The 15,628-nt window shown below is 43.6% G+C and overlaps 1 protein-coding gene across 2 annotated transcripts; it reads right to left on the bottom strand.

Annotated features, from left to right (window-relative positions):
- Positions 1–985: 985 nt before the first annotated feature.
- On the bottom strand, positions 986–14,177 carry DHX40 (DEAH-box helicase 40). Of its 2 annotated transcripts, none has more exons than XM_014876658.2 (17): positions 14,004–14,164; positions 13,332–13,477; positions 12,939–13,058; positions 11,649–11,879; positions 11,389–11,455; positions 10,790–10,921; positions 10,324–10,423; positions 9,947–10,033; positions 9,367–9,549; positions 7,960–8,040; positions 7,188–7,345; positions 5,565–5,679; positions 5,177–5,285; positions 4,763–4,857; positions 4,130–4,199; positions 3,408–3,636; positions 986–1,767 (listed from the first exon to the last, which is right to left on the bottom strand). In XM_014876658.2, the coding sequence occupies exons 1-17, from the start codon at positions 14,140–14,142 to the stop codon at positions 1,628–1,630; spliced, it is 2,202 nt and encodes a 733-aa protein (XP_014732144.1). In that variant the 5' UTR covers positions 14,143–14,164; the 3' UTR covers positions 986–1,627. The 2 variants fall into 2 exon arrangements, with proteins under 2 accessions (XP_014732144.1, XP_088033332.1); XM_088177206.1 differs by having other exon boundaries at positions 1,478–1,764; positions 14,004–14,177.
- Positions 14,178–15,628: the final 1,451 nt, after the last annotated feature.

A 15,628-nucleotide genomic window follows, 5' to 3' on the forward strand; every position in this document is an offset into this window, starting at 1 on the left:
GTGTCCCTGTCACCGGGATCTGATGTTTCCCCGATCCCTGGTGTCCCTGTCAGCGGGATCTGATGGATTCCTCCCCTCGGTGTCCCTGTCCCCACTGTCACTGTCCCTCACCCCTGGGGATGCTCCCACGACTCTTCCCAGGCTCCCTGTTAATGAGTACAGCAAACTAACGAAGCTCCACGTTTCCCTCTGTGTTTTATTAACTTACACTTTTAACTCCAGCACGTAAAACAGGTAAAAACTTAACTCTTTTTCTGGGATGAATGCAGCAGTCCCAGTGTTTTGCCCAGAGCTGTGTGTGCTGTCATCCTTGGGATGGCTGAAATATTTTTTATTAAATAATTTTTACTTTAAATTCCCCATCTCCAAACCTCTGAGAAGCCCTGGAACACAGTTGGAGGGGAGGGGGGGGGAAGTATCTCTCACTTCTTGCTCTGAAGAAAGTGAAAAAAATAATTAAAAAATCAGCATCAGGATCTGCCCAGTGATTTATAACCCCAAGGAACAGTGGGCATTCTGTGTACTCATTTCAGGCCCACTGGGTGGTACAGATGGCATTTGACTCATGAGGGGCCGTGACACTGCAAATATAAATCAAATTAAACAGCAAAATTGAGAGCAGAGGATGAGTCAAGCCCAAGTGCTGCTGCTCCAAAGCAGAGCCTGAAAGAACAAAACCCTTTCCCACCAATCACAGGAAGAAGAACAATTACCAGACCCAGCACTTTCTTTGTGAGCAATAATATTTTGGTATTCAAAAAAATCCTAAGCTTTTGGAGGCTTTGGGATCCTGGGCAGTGCTGGAATGCTTGAGGTGAGGCAGAGGTGGAATGGTGAATGTTTTATTCAGGCTACAACACCACTTGAACCAGTGCCCAGGGTGAGCACGCAGCTGAGGCAGGAAAAAAATCACAGCAAGTTCTTCCAATTATTTGGAAGTTCTTACATAAACTCCTCACTCGAGCCCTGGAGCATTTTAGGATTATTATGGTGATGAAACAGGATTTCTTTATTGAGAAGGAAACAAACTTTATGATGACAAAGCACCACAGCTCCTTGCTCTTTTAGATGCTCAAGGAAAACCACTTTTTATTTCCTTGTGTGTACCTGGTACAGCACAGCATGGGGCAGAACAACATGGAATGGAGGTGGGAAATGTCCCTTTGGATTTAATCCTGCTGCTTCCACCATTAAAAGAGCCCTACCTGCACATTTTCCTGAGCATGAAGACTGTATGACCACCATCAGACAGAATAAAATGGGTAAAAAAATTATAGTTCCACTCCTTACAAAAATAAACCCCAACCGACCTTTGAGAAAATTTTCATTTCTAATGGCACTGAGACCTCTTTAAGTCAAATAAATGCCAGAGAATTGGCACCACACTTGGTATCAGGGCTTCAGCCCCAGCTGAGGCCACTGAATTGTTGCCACTGCAGCAACACAAGCTCAGCTTGGGAAGTTTTCCCTGCTGGATGCAGCAGAGGGAAGGTTGTGTTTGTTCTCTCTGACTGTTCTCTCTTGGACTGACCACAAAGCAGAAGCTTCCCTGCACTCCTGTCGGTGCTTTGGCATTTTGCAAACACCCCCAGAGCTGCACAGAGTGGGAGCAGAGCTGCCACCAGAGTTACCCCATCTCCTTCTCTGGGCCACTCAAACCCTGAGCTCTTTGCTGCTTCCTCTCCAGGTACCGAGCTCGGGCATCCTGGATGGATTGCTCATCATTCCTCCTCTCCATCTTCCTTGCAGAGCTGTCTGTGACTCCTTCTGGGGGGAAAGGAGAGAAAAGAATAAACTCTCTGTGTCAAAACCCTCCCTGCCCCCAGCATTACAAGTCCTCCTATTTGTTAAATACCAAAAAAAACCCCAACAAAATCTTTTTTTTTTTTTTTCCCCCTCCAAGTCCCAGGCAGCCATTTGAATGACTTCCAGAGAGGACAGACTGCACCACAGCAGGGAGGGAAAAAAAAATTCCAAATAAATTCATGCCTTCGTTCTCATGTCAATATTTGCAGCTGGGCTCATCTCATTCCTAAATCTTGCTTTTTATTATAGCAGAGTTCTACACACTCATTTCTCCTCTGAATTGCACATCCCAAACTCAGGTTTAGGCAGGACAGGACAGGAAAAAACATTAGGATAAACTATCTTTAAAAAATTTCCGGAGAAGGAGGAAGGGAGAGGAAAACATGCAGATAAGGGAGTGGGAAAAGTCAATATTGCAGATCAGCCACCATTAGAAATGCACATTTCCCCACAGCACTGAGACCTTGGGACTGCTTCTCACAGAAGAGAAGAGAAGCAGAAAATATTTTCAGTCTAAAATAACAGAAAAAAAAATAAAAAATCAAGGGCTCTGAGAGCCTAAAATCTGTGTGAGTGAAGCAGCTACTGCAGCCTGGTCCTGTGGGCTGGGCACCAGGCTCTGTGATAAGAAGGAGCTTTCATCAACATCCATTGTTAAAATATTTGTAATTATTATGTCTTGTCAGCTATTTTCCTGAAGGTCCTAGAAATACATCTCTAAGGTCAATATTGAACTCCAATTGATTGCCAATTGCCTGATGAAGTCATAATATGAAGGGGGACACAGAGAACATTTCCTTCAGATAAATTGATCAGTCTCTTCTGCATTATTTAAAACCAAATGAAATTCATGTTTAAAATGGTGAGTTTATACAATAATGCAGGGCAGAAAGAGATGCTGGTCTGAGCACAAGTCTGCATTTTTCCCTTTGTTAAGGAAATGGAAGAGAATCTGTATTTACAGTACAATAAATCGATGTTTTGGAAGGGTCAGCTCAGGAGTAAAGAGGCCCTTTGAATACTTGGCTGCTTTAGGAACCTGCTGACAGGAGAATCCCAAGAATGCCAGGCAGCCAGATCAGTTAGCAGGCACCAGCTCTAATTAAAACTGACTATTTAAACATATGGCATTAAATTCATTGTCAGAATGAGACATTCACCAAAATGTGACTATTTTTTCTTCTGTGTCTATTGCTGGGTGAGGTTTCTGGATTTTTTTTTCCTTCCCTCTGCCCCACAGCTCTTAGGACAATCAGAAGCTCTTAGGACTTCTCCCAGGGCAGGATTCTTCGGGCATCAATGGCTAAATACCCTTCACAAATTTAAATAACAGCCTCAAAATGCTTTTATTCAACTCTGTTCAAGCTCTGCCTTAAGAAACCAAAAGTGGAGAGGTGGCAAGAAGCAGCAAGCAAACACCACAATTCACACTGCTGAGACAGAAAACAAGGATTGCAGAGCTGTGAGGAGAATAAAACAACCAGAACTACACATACACACCAAAAAAATTAACACTTTCCAACCCGGAACGCGACACAATGAACACACAGGGGTCCAAAACAATGACGAAAACCACACACACGCACACACAGAGTGCTTACCACACTGCCTTTTCAGCTCCTCCCTCTTCTTCCACTTGGTTATCTCCTCCTCAGTCACCTCTTCCCTGGCCACACTGCTCAGCTCGTAGGCATCCAGCTGGTGCAGCCTGGGCAGCAGGTCCTGGAGCCACTCGTAGCGCACGGGGCACACGGTGCGCACGTAGATCCTGGAGGTCACGGCCACGTCGTGGAAGATGATCCACTCCAGCAGGGTCTCCTGGTTGTAGAGCTGGAGAATTCAAAGGTTGGCTCACAGCTGGGTTGGTTGTCAGAGCCCCACCTCCAGCAGAATGTCAAGGGGTCAGGTGTCGGGGGGGTGTTATCGTGAATTGTCGGATTTTAAATTGCCCAAAGAGCCAGAGAGAAAAGTCCAGCCTGGGTCACATCACATCATAAAGCAAACTTTTCCCAAGGCTGAAGAAGTGAGGCTCTTCCCCACTCTCAAAATGAACATGCAGCAGAGCACAGGTGAGGGGGTGTTATCCTGAATTTTCAGATTTGAAATTGCCCATGAGACCAAAAGAGCCAGAAAGGAAGTCCAGCCTGGGCCACATCACATCACAAACTAAACTTTTCCCAAGGCTGAAGAACTGAGGCTCTTCCCCACCCTCAAAATGAACACGCACCAAAGCACAAAGCAAACACCAGGGAGAGTTTAGGGACCTGCCCCTTATCAATTTTAGGATGTTTTTCTGCTTTATCAGCAGGCTTTGGGGACTCACTGTGGATGAAGGGTGGATGTAGACTATGCTGCCATGTCCATCCATGGTGCAGAATGTCCTGGCTGCAGATCTGAAAAAAAATTAAAAAAAAAATCTCAAAAAAGAAATTTAAAAAATCCCTAACAACAACAAACCAAAACACACTTTGCTGTGATTAGACAGCAACACAGACAGCAACACTGAACTAAACAAATCAGCAGCAGCATGGAAAAAAGCTCTCAAATATCTACCTAGAGCAAGGTGCTTCCAGAGTTAAGCTGTAAAAAACCCTTTAAACAATATATCTAATTTACCACAGCAGCACTGCAGGTGTAACACCACAGTAAGAACACAGTTTAGGAGTGAATCCTTTCAAAGCTGTGATAATTGGAGATTTCCAAGCCCTTTAGCTGAGTATCTGGAACCACTCATCAGCTGCTGAGTTCATTCCACAGACAGTAAAACGACATTTCTGGGAAGCTGCTGACACCCTTGGAATAGTGAAGTCAGTCAAAAGCAGAGGTTCCAGCCCCTTGCAGAAACATCTCCTTCACCTGCAGTTACTCCTTTGCTACTTTTACCAACATACAAACAGACTTTTAAGTAATTTGCATAATTTCTTTTCCATTCAGGTCTCCAAACTTCATTCTTTACCTCCTAGCAACGTTGACGAAGTATCCTGCACACAGGCATCTTCTCAGGATTTCAGTTCTGGAGCCTTCAAATGTTTCTTTAGGGAAGTCTGGCAGCTGGGAAAAGAAAAAGCAACATGAATCAGGATCTTTATTCAAGAAAAAGCAATTAAACCCCCTCCATCCCATGGATTTTAAATTCTGGGTTTCTCTCTGTACAGAAACCTTGAGGAAAGGAGAAAAACTCTCCTTGCTGCCCATTCCCACCACTGCACCTGAGTTACACAAGCAAAGGTGCTCCACAAAAACATTGAAGTGGTTTGGTTTCTACTGGAAAAAGGCAGCAGCCACCTGGCAAAGGCTCAGCATCCACTACATCTCTTAAATATAAGTTTATACAGCTCAAACATATCCAGAAATTCTGGGGTTTTTTTACCTGTTTCAGTTTAGTGATTATTTCCCGCAGCTGTCTCTCCACACTAAAAGCAGATTTCACAGCTCTCCAATGGATCCAGTATTCCTGGCACCAGGCTGAAGGAGACTTGCTGAGAACAGGAATATTTGAATTATAAAGAAGCCCTTTGTAAGCTGCTTGCAAAGAAACTTGCCTCTATTTTATTGTTATGGTCATAACATTTTATGGTCATACAAAGGCAACAACCTACACAGGCAGGTATTTGTTGGGTTAAATAAAAAGTGTCTGGATGGAAATTACAGCTCACAAAAAGGAATAAATCTGAAATTAGCAATGAGCACGCAGATGTGTACCTGCAGCACATCTAAAAATTGGGAGTTATGAGCAATGCAAAATCAGAATTTCATACCTTGCTTTGCACTGTTCGAAAATATTTAAGAGGGTTGCAAAGTCATTGCAGCCTCCCACTTGTGAGGCAAGTTCCTGGTGTTGAAGCTCAGCCTCCTTTTGCTTCTGAGGATCACCTGAGGAATAAGTTATATCTCACTTAGAGTCATTTTTATTTAGCACTACTTAATTTTCTGTTTGTGTGTGTCTGGCAGCCTTGGCTCCCTATTCCTGTTATTTTTTATATTTGTCTCTCCTTCTACAGCTGCATTTACAGTTCTTCCTCCTTCCACTATTGCTGAACAAGAGCACGTAGATGCTGTTAAATCTATGATTAATCTCATCAGTCAGCAGCAGGGATGAAGAATTCCAGTCTCACAGAAAGCACTTCTCACTCACAATCCATCCAGAGACTGACATGGAAAGATAAAGGAATAAACAAACAGCTCACAGGGATCAAGTGAGAGGAAAACCAAGACTGTTGAACCCAGCCCACCACAGCACCCTCTTATCTACTGAACTCAGCTTTGTCCTACTGCCACAGTAATGGAGATCTTAAAATAAAAAAGATAAAAACCAGTGGATCTGTGAGTGGATTAGTGGGAATTCACCTTCACCAAATGCAGCAGGCAAAAGCAACATTTCCAAAGTGTTATTTCAGGTTTTAAACACCCAAAGGATTTCTCCTCCAGCCTTTCTCCTCCTCCTATTCCCCTTAGGAGAGGGAGGCAGGACTGCAAAGGAGCTGCTGCTGTTGTAGGGGTGTCAGAAGTTTGGGGCACTAAAAGCCAAAGGGATGAAGCAGAGAGGCCTCATCCCACACATCTGGAACTGGAAAAAGTGCCTGGAGCATGGGGATGTGTGTCTGCTTCCTTGTGCACAGAGCTGCTGGAGGGTGGCAGGCAAAAAAGAAAGGCACAGAGGACGGGAAAGCAAAAGGACAGTTGTGGGGCTGGCAAGGAGCCCAGGGCACAATGCAGGTTTGTCTGGGCTGGCAGCAGAGCCTGTGGCTGCCCAGCTAAGGGAGCACAGAGAGAACTGGAGCAGAGCCAGGCAGGGGCTGGGCAGGACAAAGGTGTCCCCACAAAGGCTGCACATTGTGCCACAGCTGGGGACAGGAGCACGGGGCAGACTCAGGTTTAACACTAGGCTAAAGCCTGAGCTCAGCTCTAGGGGAACTGTGCTCTACTGAAACCATCCTGGAACCACAGCAAAATGACATTTTCCACTTGGAAAGCCACTGGAAACGAGGCAGTGTCAAGTCAAGCCTTCACAGAAACCCAATTTGGTTAAACAGTTACTGAACAGAAAAGACAATGCAGAGGTGATGCCACATTTAAAAACAATTGTTAAACTGATTGTTAAAAACAATCAGTCCCTGCTATCTGCACTCAGACCAATATTTCCTGTGGTGCATTTTGGTTTTCTGGTGGGGCTATTTTTTCCCCCCTCTTTATTTTTGCCTCCTCCCTTCTGTCACAGAGATTTCCCCTCATGACCTCTCTTGGGCACAAGCTGCCTTCCAGCTCAACACCCTTGGGACAAACACAGCCCAATCCCTGCTGCTCTGAAGCCTCTGGAAAGGCTTTCCCCATGGAAAGCTGGGAAAGGTTTTTGGGTTCTTTTTGGGAAGAGGAGTCCCCACCTGGACGGATGAAGACGTTTTCCACGGAGAGCATGGCTGCAATGGGAAGCAGGAGATCCTCACAGTCCAGGGAAGCAGCTTTTATCAGAGCACAGGACAGGTTGGGAGGGAGGGGAAACTGCACCAGGAATTCTCCCAGTCTGGTCACACGGCCTCTCCTTAGACCAGGAAAAAAAAAAAAATATATATATATATAAATAGCAGATTCATGAAATGATGTTTAAATGTGAATTGGGTAAGAAGCATTTCCCTCTGGACTGTGAGTGCCCACACAGGTGCTGGGCACATGGAGAAATGTCATTAGCAATAAAATAATCCTCATTTCTCCAGCTTGGCTTGTGTCTGCTCCAGGGCAGGCACAGCCAGCTATTTTAAAAATTTATTTACAAGAAGAATTCCTGGAAGCTGAGGATAAAGATCTCACTTCCTGTCTGGAACTCTTGGATGGAGCTCCCAGCCAGAGCCTGAGCTCCTGAGCCACAGCAGGATCTGCCCTCAGCAATTCCAGAGCTGAGGAAACTTGGCTGAGGTCACTCAGGAACTCCAGGACAAGGTGGAGAACCTGCTCTGTATCTCCCAAAAATCTGCTCTAGCCCTGATTTTTGTAGACTGTATATTAAACCCCAATAAACTTCCTGGAAGTTAAATAAAAAAAAAAAAACCACATTCTGCTGCTGGGGAGGTGGAGGAAAAGTCCTTTAGTCCTCACAAAACACCAGCTTAAGCCTTAAATTTGAAATTTTTGTAATCACGACACCCCTTTGGTTTTTACCTGTCAATAGCATTGCACTGGTAAAGCTCCTTCAGAGCTTCCAAAATATGTCTTTCTTCAGGGGGGTCCAAATAGGGAAATCTGTGATTAAAAAAAAAATAAAGATTTGATAGTTTTTGTATTCACAAAAATAATTTTTAAACCTCTCAATTCAGGTTTTTCTGACCAAAGTTAGATAATCACAATAATCACCTTCAGCATATTTCTGATGACAAATCCCAGCATGGCACACACTAAACTGTATTTTCTACACTTGTATGGTCTTTGAACTAAACAATTCCAGAGAGGGGAAGCTTTTTGGGTATAAAACATATATTTTAATTATTTAAAGGTATAAAAACAAGTATTGTAAAGATTTTAAGTAGTTAAATGTAGAAAAGTCAGTATTTTAAGGATTTTAATTATTTAAAGGGATAAAAATCAGTATTTTAAAGATTTTTAACTATTTAAAGGTATAAAAACCAATATTTTAAAGATTTTAAGTATTCAAATATATAAAAACAACTATTTTAAGGATTTTAACTATTAAAATGTATAAAAACAACTATTTTAAGGATTTTAACTATTAAAATGTATAAAAACCAGTATTTTAAAGATTTTAAGTATTTAAAGATATAAACCCAAGTATTTGAAGATTTGAAGTATTTAAAGGTAGAAAAACCAGTATTTTAAGGATTTTAACTCTTTAAAGGTATAAAACCCAGTATTTTAAAGATTTTAAGTATTTAAAGATACAAAATCAGTATTTTGAAGATTTGAAGTATTTAAAAGTAGAAAAACCAGTATTTTAAGGATTTTAAGTACTTAAATGTATAAAAGCCAGTATTTTAAAGATTTCAAGTATTTAAAGATATTTTTAAAAGTATTTTAAGGATTTTAAGTATTTAAATGTATAAAAGCCAGTATTTTAAAGATTTCAAGTATTTAAATGTATAAAAGCCAGTATTTTAAAGATTTCAAGTATTTAAAGATATTTTTAAAAGTATTTTAAGGATTTTAAGTATTTAAATGTATAAAAGCCAGTATTTTAAAGATTTCAAGTATTTAAATGTATAAAAGCCAGTATTTTAAAGATTTCAAGTATCTAAATGTATAAAACCCAGTATTTTAAAGATTTCAAGTATTTAAATGTATAAAACCCAATATTTTAAGGATTTTAACTCTTTAAAAAGTATAAAAACCAGTATTCGAAGCGTTTAAAAGGAACGCTGCAGACGAATATATTTAATTTAGCAGAGATGGGAGTTCTGGCAGAGCCTCACACTGGCCTGGAGTTTGGGAAACAAGCTGGGATTGCAGTGGGGAGCAGCAGCAAGAGCAGCCTGGCAGTGCCACACCTGCCAGGGCACCTGGTCCTGTGCGCTGTCCCCTGGCAGGGCTGGGATAATCCCGGCGCAGGGAGCTCACCTGATGACGTCATGCACAGAGAGGCATTTCAAGGTGAGGATGACTGACGTCAGGCTGCTCCTCCTGATCTCAGGGACGCTGTGTTGGGGCATGCATTGCTCCCAGAACTCCCGGCTGTACAATCCAAAGCTTTTCCCTTCCGACGTCCGCCCGGCGCGGCCGGAGCGCTGCTTGGCTTCGCTCCTGTTTCCCCCAACCACCACCAAAAAAAAAATTAATTAAAAATTTAAAATTAAAAATATCAACATCTAAACTTCTCATCTCTTCTAAAGGATGCACAGGAATTTCTTTGTGGATAAAGGATTTTTCTCTTTCCCTGCATAGGAAGTGAAGAAAATCCAGCTGTGCAGGAAATAAAGGAGAATTTCAGTGCGTGGAAGATGACAATGCCAATTCCTCCTTAATATCTGTAACTTCTAGGCAGTTGTATATCCTGAATCACTTTTTTCTTGGGTGGTTTTAAATTATGAGGCTTCCAGGTTGCTGCTCATCTTTTTATTTTTTATTTTAAAGAGCAACCAACACAGAGAATTATTGCCAGAGCAGCTCCCAGAAGCAGCAAGTGACATTTTTAACTCACTTTGAGATGGGAACCACCTCCAGGATGTCCAAACCAACTCGGGGATTATGATTCAATTGCTTCACAAAGCCACTGTCCACCACATATCTGAAAAAAAACAACCCAGAGAGGTAAAAAAATAGAGGGCTTAGCAGGTAACTGATATGGATTTCATCAAAAAAATCACATTTCTTCTACCTAGAGCCTGGTTATTTAGATTTGATTTCAAATTAGGTTCAAAAATATTGGTCACCTCTAAGATTGTAATAATATCAAGGGTTTTCTTACTACACACCCAAAAGAAATAGCAGGAGCAGAATAAATGTGTTTTTCCAAACCCAGACCTTTCTGAGTTATTCCCTCTGTTACAGCTTTTGATGAGGGACAGAAATCAATACCTGACTCCTTCAATGGTCAGAGAGGTTGCAGCAATGTTTGTGGAGACCACACATTTTCTGATGCCTCTGGGAGCTGGCAAAAATATCCTTTTCTGTTGATCTAAAACGACAGAACATAAAATAAAATGAGAGAAAAAAAAAACAAAACAAAACAAAAAACAAAGTAAAATAAAATAATAAAATGTGAGGTCATCTGGACTTTCAGATACTCAATATCCCCTTCCTAACTGAGGACCTTGAAGTCATATCCAGTGGATTTGGATTTTGACTGTGCAAGTAGAGGAGGCTGAAGTTTGATTTAGTTGATGACGACCACAAAAGAACCCCACCCCAAAGCACCGAACTGTAACAAAGGGGTTAATTAACACCCTTCTCCCAACCCAAACAGAAAACTTGGCGAGGACAACGTTTCTAACAACTCCTGCAGCAGGGATCGATGAGCTGAAATGCAATTTTGTGCTCTGACCTGTGGACATGGAGCCGTAGAGAGGCAGGATGAGGAGCCCCTCCACAGCCCGGTCCTGCACCTCGTACCGGTAATCGATGGATTCTGCTTTCTTGAAAAGCAAATCACAAGCTCTTTCTATCTCGTTTTGGCCTAAAAGACACAGAAGAGCATTTAAGTGACTTAATTTGCTGCAACTCTGGTTGGCAACACGTTTAAACAAGGTTGTTTTGTCAATATGCAGAGCTGCCGACATCATTAAAATAAAGGGATTAATGAGGGGGGGGTTTAGGAGGTGACATCCAGATTTTCCACAGGGCCTCTCACCGAGGATTTTCCTTAAAAGATATCTAAGGGCCTGGCCCATGCACTGATGTAGGATTTTACAGCTGAAATAATTCCTCCTCCCTGAATTAACAACAAATTCAACCATGTAGACAGCACAGAGTCAATCTGGCCATCCCAAAAATGCTCTGAAAACTCCCATTTCACACGACTTTGTGCATTAACCTGCATCTTTCCCTTCTCACTGCTCTGGGAGAAACCACACAGGCTTTGGAAGCTTTTCTGCTCTGCTGGCAATGCCATGATTCACCTGGAATATCCAAGAAAATTCTCACCTGTGAGGAAAACCAGGATGTCACCTTCTGGTTCATTTAAGTGAACATCCAGAGCGACCTTCACAGCCTGGAACAAACAACAAACAAGCCAAAAATCACTTGAAATCCCATTTAATTTTTTTAAGGACTCATCATACCAATGGATCCTCCCCTATTTCCTGCAGAGATGCTGAGAACACAACACAGCAGCTCATTCTCGTGGCCCCCCCAGATGAAAATCACCCCAAAACCACAGAGAAAAAAACCAAACCAGGCCAGACCTCTGTGACATAGGCAGAGCTGCCCACATCCCTGGGGCTCAGCAGGTTGCAGAATATCTCCTTGACAGGGTAACTTCTCCCTGGAATGTTCAGCACTGAGCAGTTCCCAAAGAACTCTGAGAGCTTTTCCACCTCCAGGGTGGCTGACATCACCACCACCCTCATTTCTGTCCTCCTGCCTGCTGGCTGCTTCTGCAGGAACAGTTTCTTCAGCAAACCAAATAAAATATCCTAGCAGAAAAACACAAAGAGCTGATGTTAGTACCCTGGTTTTCTTAGAAGAGCCTGACAAATTTGGAAGTTGGATGATTTTATCCTGTTGATATGGGGAAAATCACATATTCCAGGCCTGAGCACTCTGAAGAAAATATACATTTGCCCTGGACATTTTGGCTGCTAGAGTTTAATGAATTTTTTACCAGCTCTTCTCACAGCCTATAGACAGCACCAGTGTCACTTCAACTCCTTTGGTTTTCATTTTTATACTCTCTTGGTCAGTCATTTGTGAGAAATTACCTCAAACCCGTTTTTCATCCCATTTTCTAGCCTAAGTCCCCTGAGTGTGCACCCTTTGTTTTTATATTATTTTATTTTAATTTTATTATGTGGTGCTCTGAATCACACATCTGCTCCTTCCACCACTTCAGCTCAGTTATTTGCAATACCCTCAGATGCCTGAGAGCAAACTGGGATTCAGGAGAGCATTTTACCCTTTTCCCAGCTGGACTGGGAGATTGTGTGTGCTGCCTGACACACAGCACAATCTCCTGAGGTCTCAGTGACTTCGATGTCCCTTTGCTGGCCACAGAAGGGTCAGGGTGACCTTTGAAAGCTTTTGGGACTCAGGTCTAAACGTTTCCATGGACCCAAAAGCCATAATCTCTTTGCACAGTCATATACACACCCTAAGAAACATTGGGCCTTAGGGCAAGAGAGGTGTTTTGACTTTTATTGGTGTATTTTGTGCTGGTTTATTTTTTAAATTAGCATTCTAGAAAACTTCGAGTTCTGGCTTCAAACTCCTGGAAATTGTGGGAGAGTATTCAACAACCAGCAAAGTTTTAACCACAAAAATTAGAGACCACATCTTATTTTCAACTTATGCAGCGTGGACTAAACAAAGCAGCAGTTGTGTGCTCTTAGCACAGCAAAAGGATAAAGCACATCCATGGAAAAATCAGTCAAAAAGCCAAAACCCCTGGGGATCGTGCTGAAGTGAAAGGAAGGCACAAACAGAGCAGAGCAAAGGAGAAACAGTGTCCCAAAAACCAGCTACGAGGTGACACTCACGGTGCTGAGGCTCCTCTCGTGGGCTTCATCCAAAATGATGACGCTGTACTTGCTGAGGAGGGGGTCAGTGAGGATTTGCCTCAGCAGGCACCCATCAGTCATGTACCTGATGGCAGTGTCCTGCAAGGGCAATGACACATTCAGCTGCCAGCCCGGGATTTCATCTCAAAACAAACATTTCCGTACAGATCACACAATTTGTCCAGGACACCGCAGCTGCTCACGCAGCACAGCTCGGTGACATTTCACCTGCAAGGTGCCCCAAAAAAAAAAAAAAAACCTCCCAGAAAGAGTCACGGGACACAAACAGCTGGGACAGAAATGTCCCAAAGCCGTGAGACAGCCCAGCAGAGCAGACCCTGTCACCCCCCAGGACAGTCCCCAGGGTCCCACCTCGGAGGTGCAGTCGTCGAAGCGAACCTGGTAGCCCACGAGAGCCCCCAGCTCAGAGCCCATCTCCTCGGCCACCCTCTGTGCCACCGACACGGTGGCCACACGCCGGGGCTGGGTCACTCCGATGGCACCGTGCTCGGCCAGGCCTGCGGGGGTACAAAAGGGGTTGGAGGGGACATTAAAAATCATCTCGTTCCACTCCCTCTTGGAACACCTGCCACTATCCCAGGTTGTTCCAAGTCTTGTCCAAGTTTGGACACTTCCAGGGATGGGGGATATTCTCTGGGCAACCTGCTCATCCTGCCAGGGAACAATTCCTTCCCAAAACCCCACCTAACCCTGCTCTCCGGCTGTGGGAAGCCATTCCCTGTGTCCTGTCACTCCAGACTCCCCCAGGAGGGGCTCTAAGATCACCCCTGGAGCCTTCTCCAGGCTGAACACCCCGGTGATTGTGGGACAAACAGTGACACTGAGTTGTGCTGCTCCAGGTCGCTTTATAACATGCATCTACATAACGTACACATGGCCACGGTTTATTTTTTTTTAATTTAAAAGGTTTAATCAAGCCACATCTGTCACCACAGCCCAGCCCGAAGCTGCGTCACCCACGAGGGGACAGGGGCACTACAACACGACTTTATCCGCAGCCCGCGGATGTGGAAGTTCCTTTACCTGCCTCGTAGAGGTACTTGGGCAGCTGCGTGCTTTTACCGCTGCCCGTCTCGCCGGTGACGATGAGGAAGGGCCGCTCCCGCACGGCCTCCACCAGCTGGCGGCGGGAGCGGCGGATGGGCAGGGCAGGCCCGGCCATGGCGGCCCCCGGGGCTCACCTGCCTCAGCCGCGGCCCCGCCCACCTGCGCACCTGGCGGGAACCTCCGCGCGCGCCCCCGGCGGGAAACCCCCCCCCCCCCAGCGCGCGCGCCCACCGGGCCCGCCGTTGACGCGCGCGCCCCGCGCATGCGCGCCCCGCCCTCCATAATTTCCCGCCTCCCGTTAAGCCACGCCCCCACAGAGTCCCGCCTCCTCGTTAGGCCACGCCCCCTCCGCCATCCCCTCAGGCCCTCACGGTGACTGAGCGTGACGGGGTTGCCCAAAAGTCACAAAAATCGCCAAAATTCAGAATGAGAAAGGTTGGAAGGACCACGAAATTAATAGGCAGGGACAACTCCCGCCAGACCAGGCTGCTCAGATGGATTTCGTGACAAAATTTGACTCTTGAGTCCACACATTAATGTCCTGTTGGAATGGCCCTGATTAGAAAGAAAACATCTTGCCATGTTTTAAAATGTAAGGGACAAGAAACGATCTCGAAATCTGTCATAAATCAGAGTATTATTCTTTTTCCATAGGTCAGCTAAGTGTCATATTGTGTTACATTAGGCTTTTACACAATACTGAGCAAAACGATTGTGCACATATAGAAAATAATAAGATACTGATTAAAATCTGCTTCACCAAAACCTCTCCCTTACGGGAGAAAAAGTTGTTTGATCTTTTTATACTTTCAAGCCTAATCAACAATCTCTGAAACAGAGCTGCCAACAAGCTCTAAGGGATGTGTTAGAAAAAACCAAATTACTTGTTAGGATTTTTTAAAAATTTAGGGCTGGACATGCTGCAATGATTTCAGACCTAGGGGGAGGTTAACAAAGCTGTGGAAAAATAAAGGATACCCTCTGGTAGTTGACACAAAAAAAGCAGAATTTATGGGACATCTGGCAGAACTTCCAAGATACAGAATAAACTGATAAACCCAACTCAGCTCCAAGTGGGTGAAAGGTTAAAAAGGGTAAAAGGTAATTCTGGTAATTCTGTCACCAAGAAACCCACTGGCCCCAAAGAAGAGAAAGACTCAGCAGTGGCACTAATTAGCATCAGAAGCGAATCATTAACCAGCAGAAGATAGAATACTAATTAACAAGTGGACTATGTCACTCGTGCCTACACTAATTCCTTTGTTTGATAAAATGTGTAAATAATAACAAATGTTGATAGTTGGGATGCGTGAACTGTGAGATGCACCCTGGCTTGGCAAGGCTGAAATAAATAATTAATTATTAATTATTGATTATTAATTATTGATTATTAACTATTAATACTAATTAACAAGTGGACTATGTGACTTGTGGCTACACTAATTCCTTTGTTTGATAAAATGTGTAAATAATAAAAAGTTTTGATAGTTGGGGTGCCTGAACTGTGAGATTCACCTCGGCTTGGCAAGGCTGAAATAAATAATAAATAATAAATAATAAATAATAAATAATAAATAATAAATAATAAATAATAAATAATA

The sequence above is a fragment of the Sturnus vulgaris genome, chromosome 21, assembly GCF_052056855.1.
Source record: "Sturnus vulgaris isolate bStuVul1 chromosome 21, bStuVul1.hap1, whole genome shotgun sequence".
NCBI lineage: Eukaryota > Metazoa > Chordata > Aves > Passeriformes > Sturnidae > Sturnus > Sturnus vulgaris.

Bases quoted from the DNA above. Each gene is read 5' to 3' on its own strand.
- DHX40 (XM_014876658.2), bottom strand. From the start codon at position 14,142: ATGGCCGGGCCTGCCCTGCCCATCCGCCGCTCCCGCCGCCAGCTGGTG. The intron at 10,034-10,323 runs GTATTGATTTCT...GTTTTTTTTCAG, and splicing joins CTGACCATTGAAGGAGTCAG to ATATGTGGTGGACAGTGGCT. The intron at 5,286-5,564 runs GTATGAAATTCT...TCCTGTTCTCAG, and splicing joins TTCGAACAGTGCAAAGCAAG to CAAGTCTCCTTCAGCCTGGT.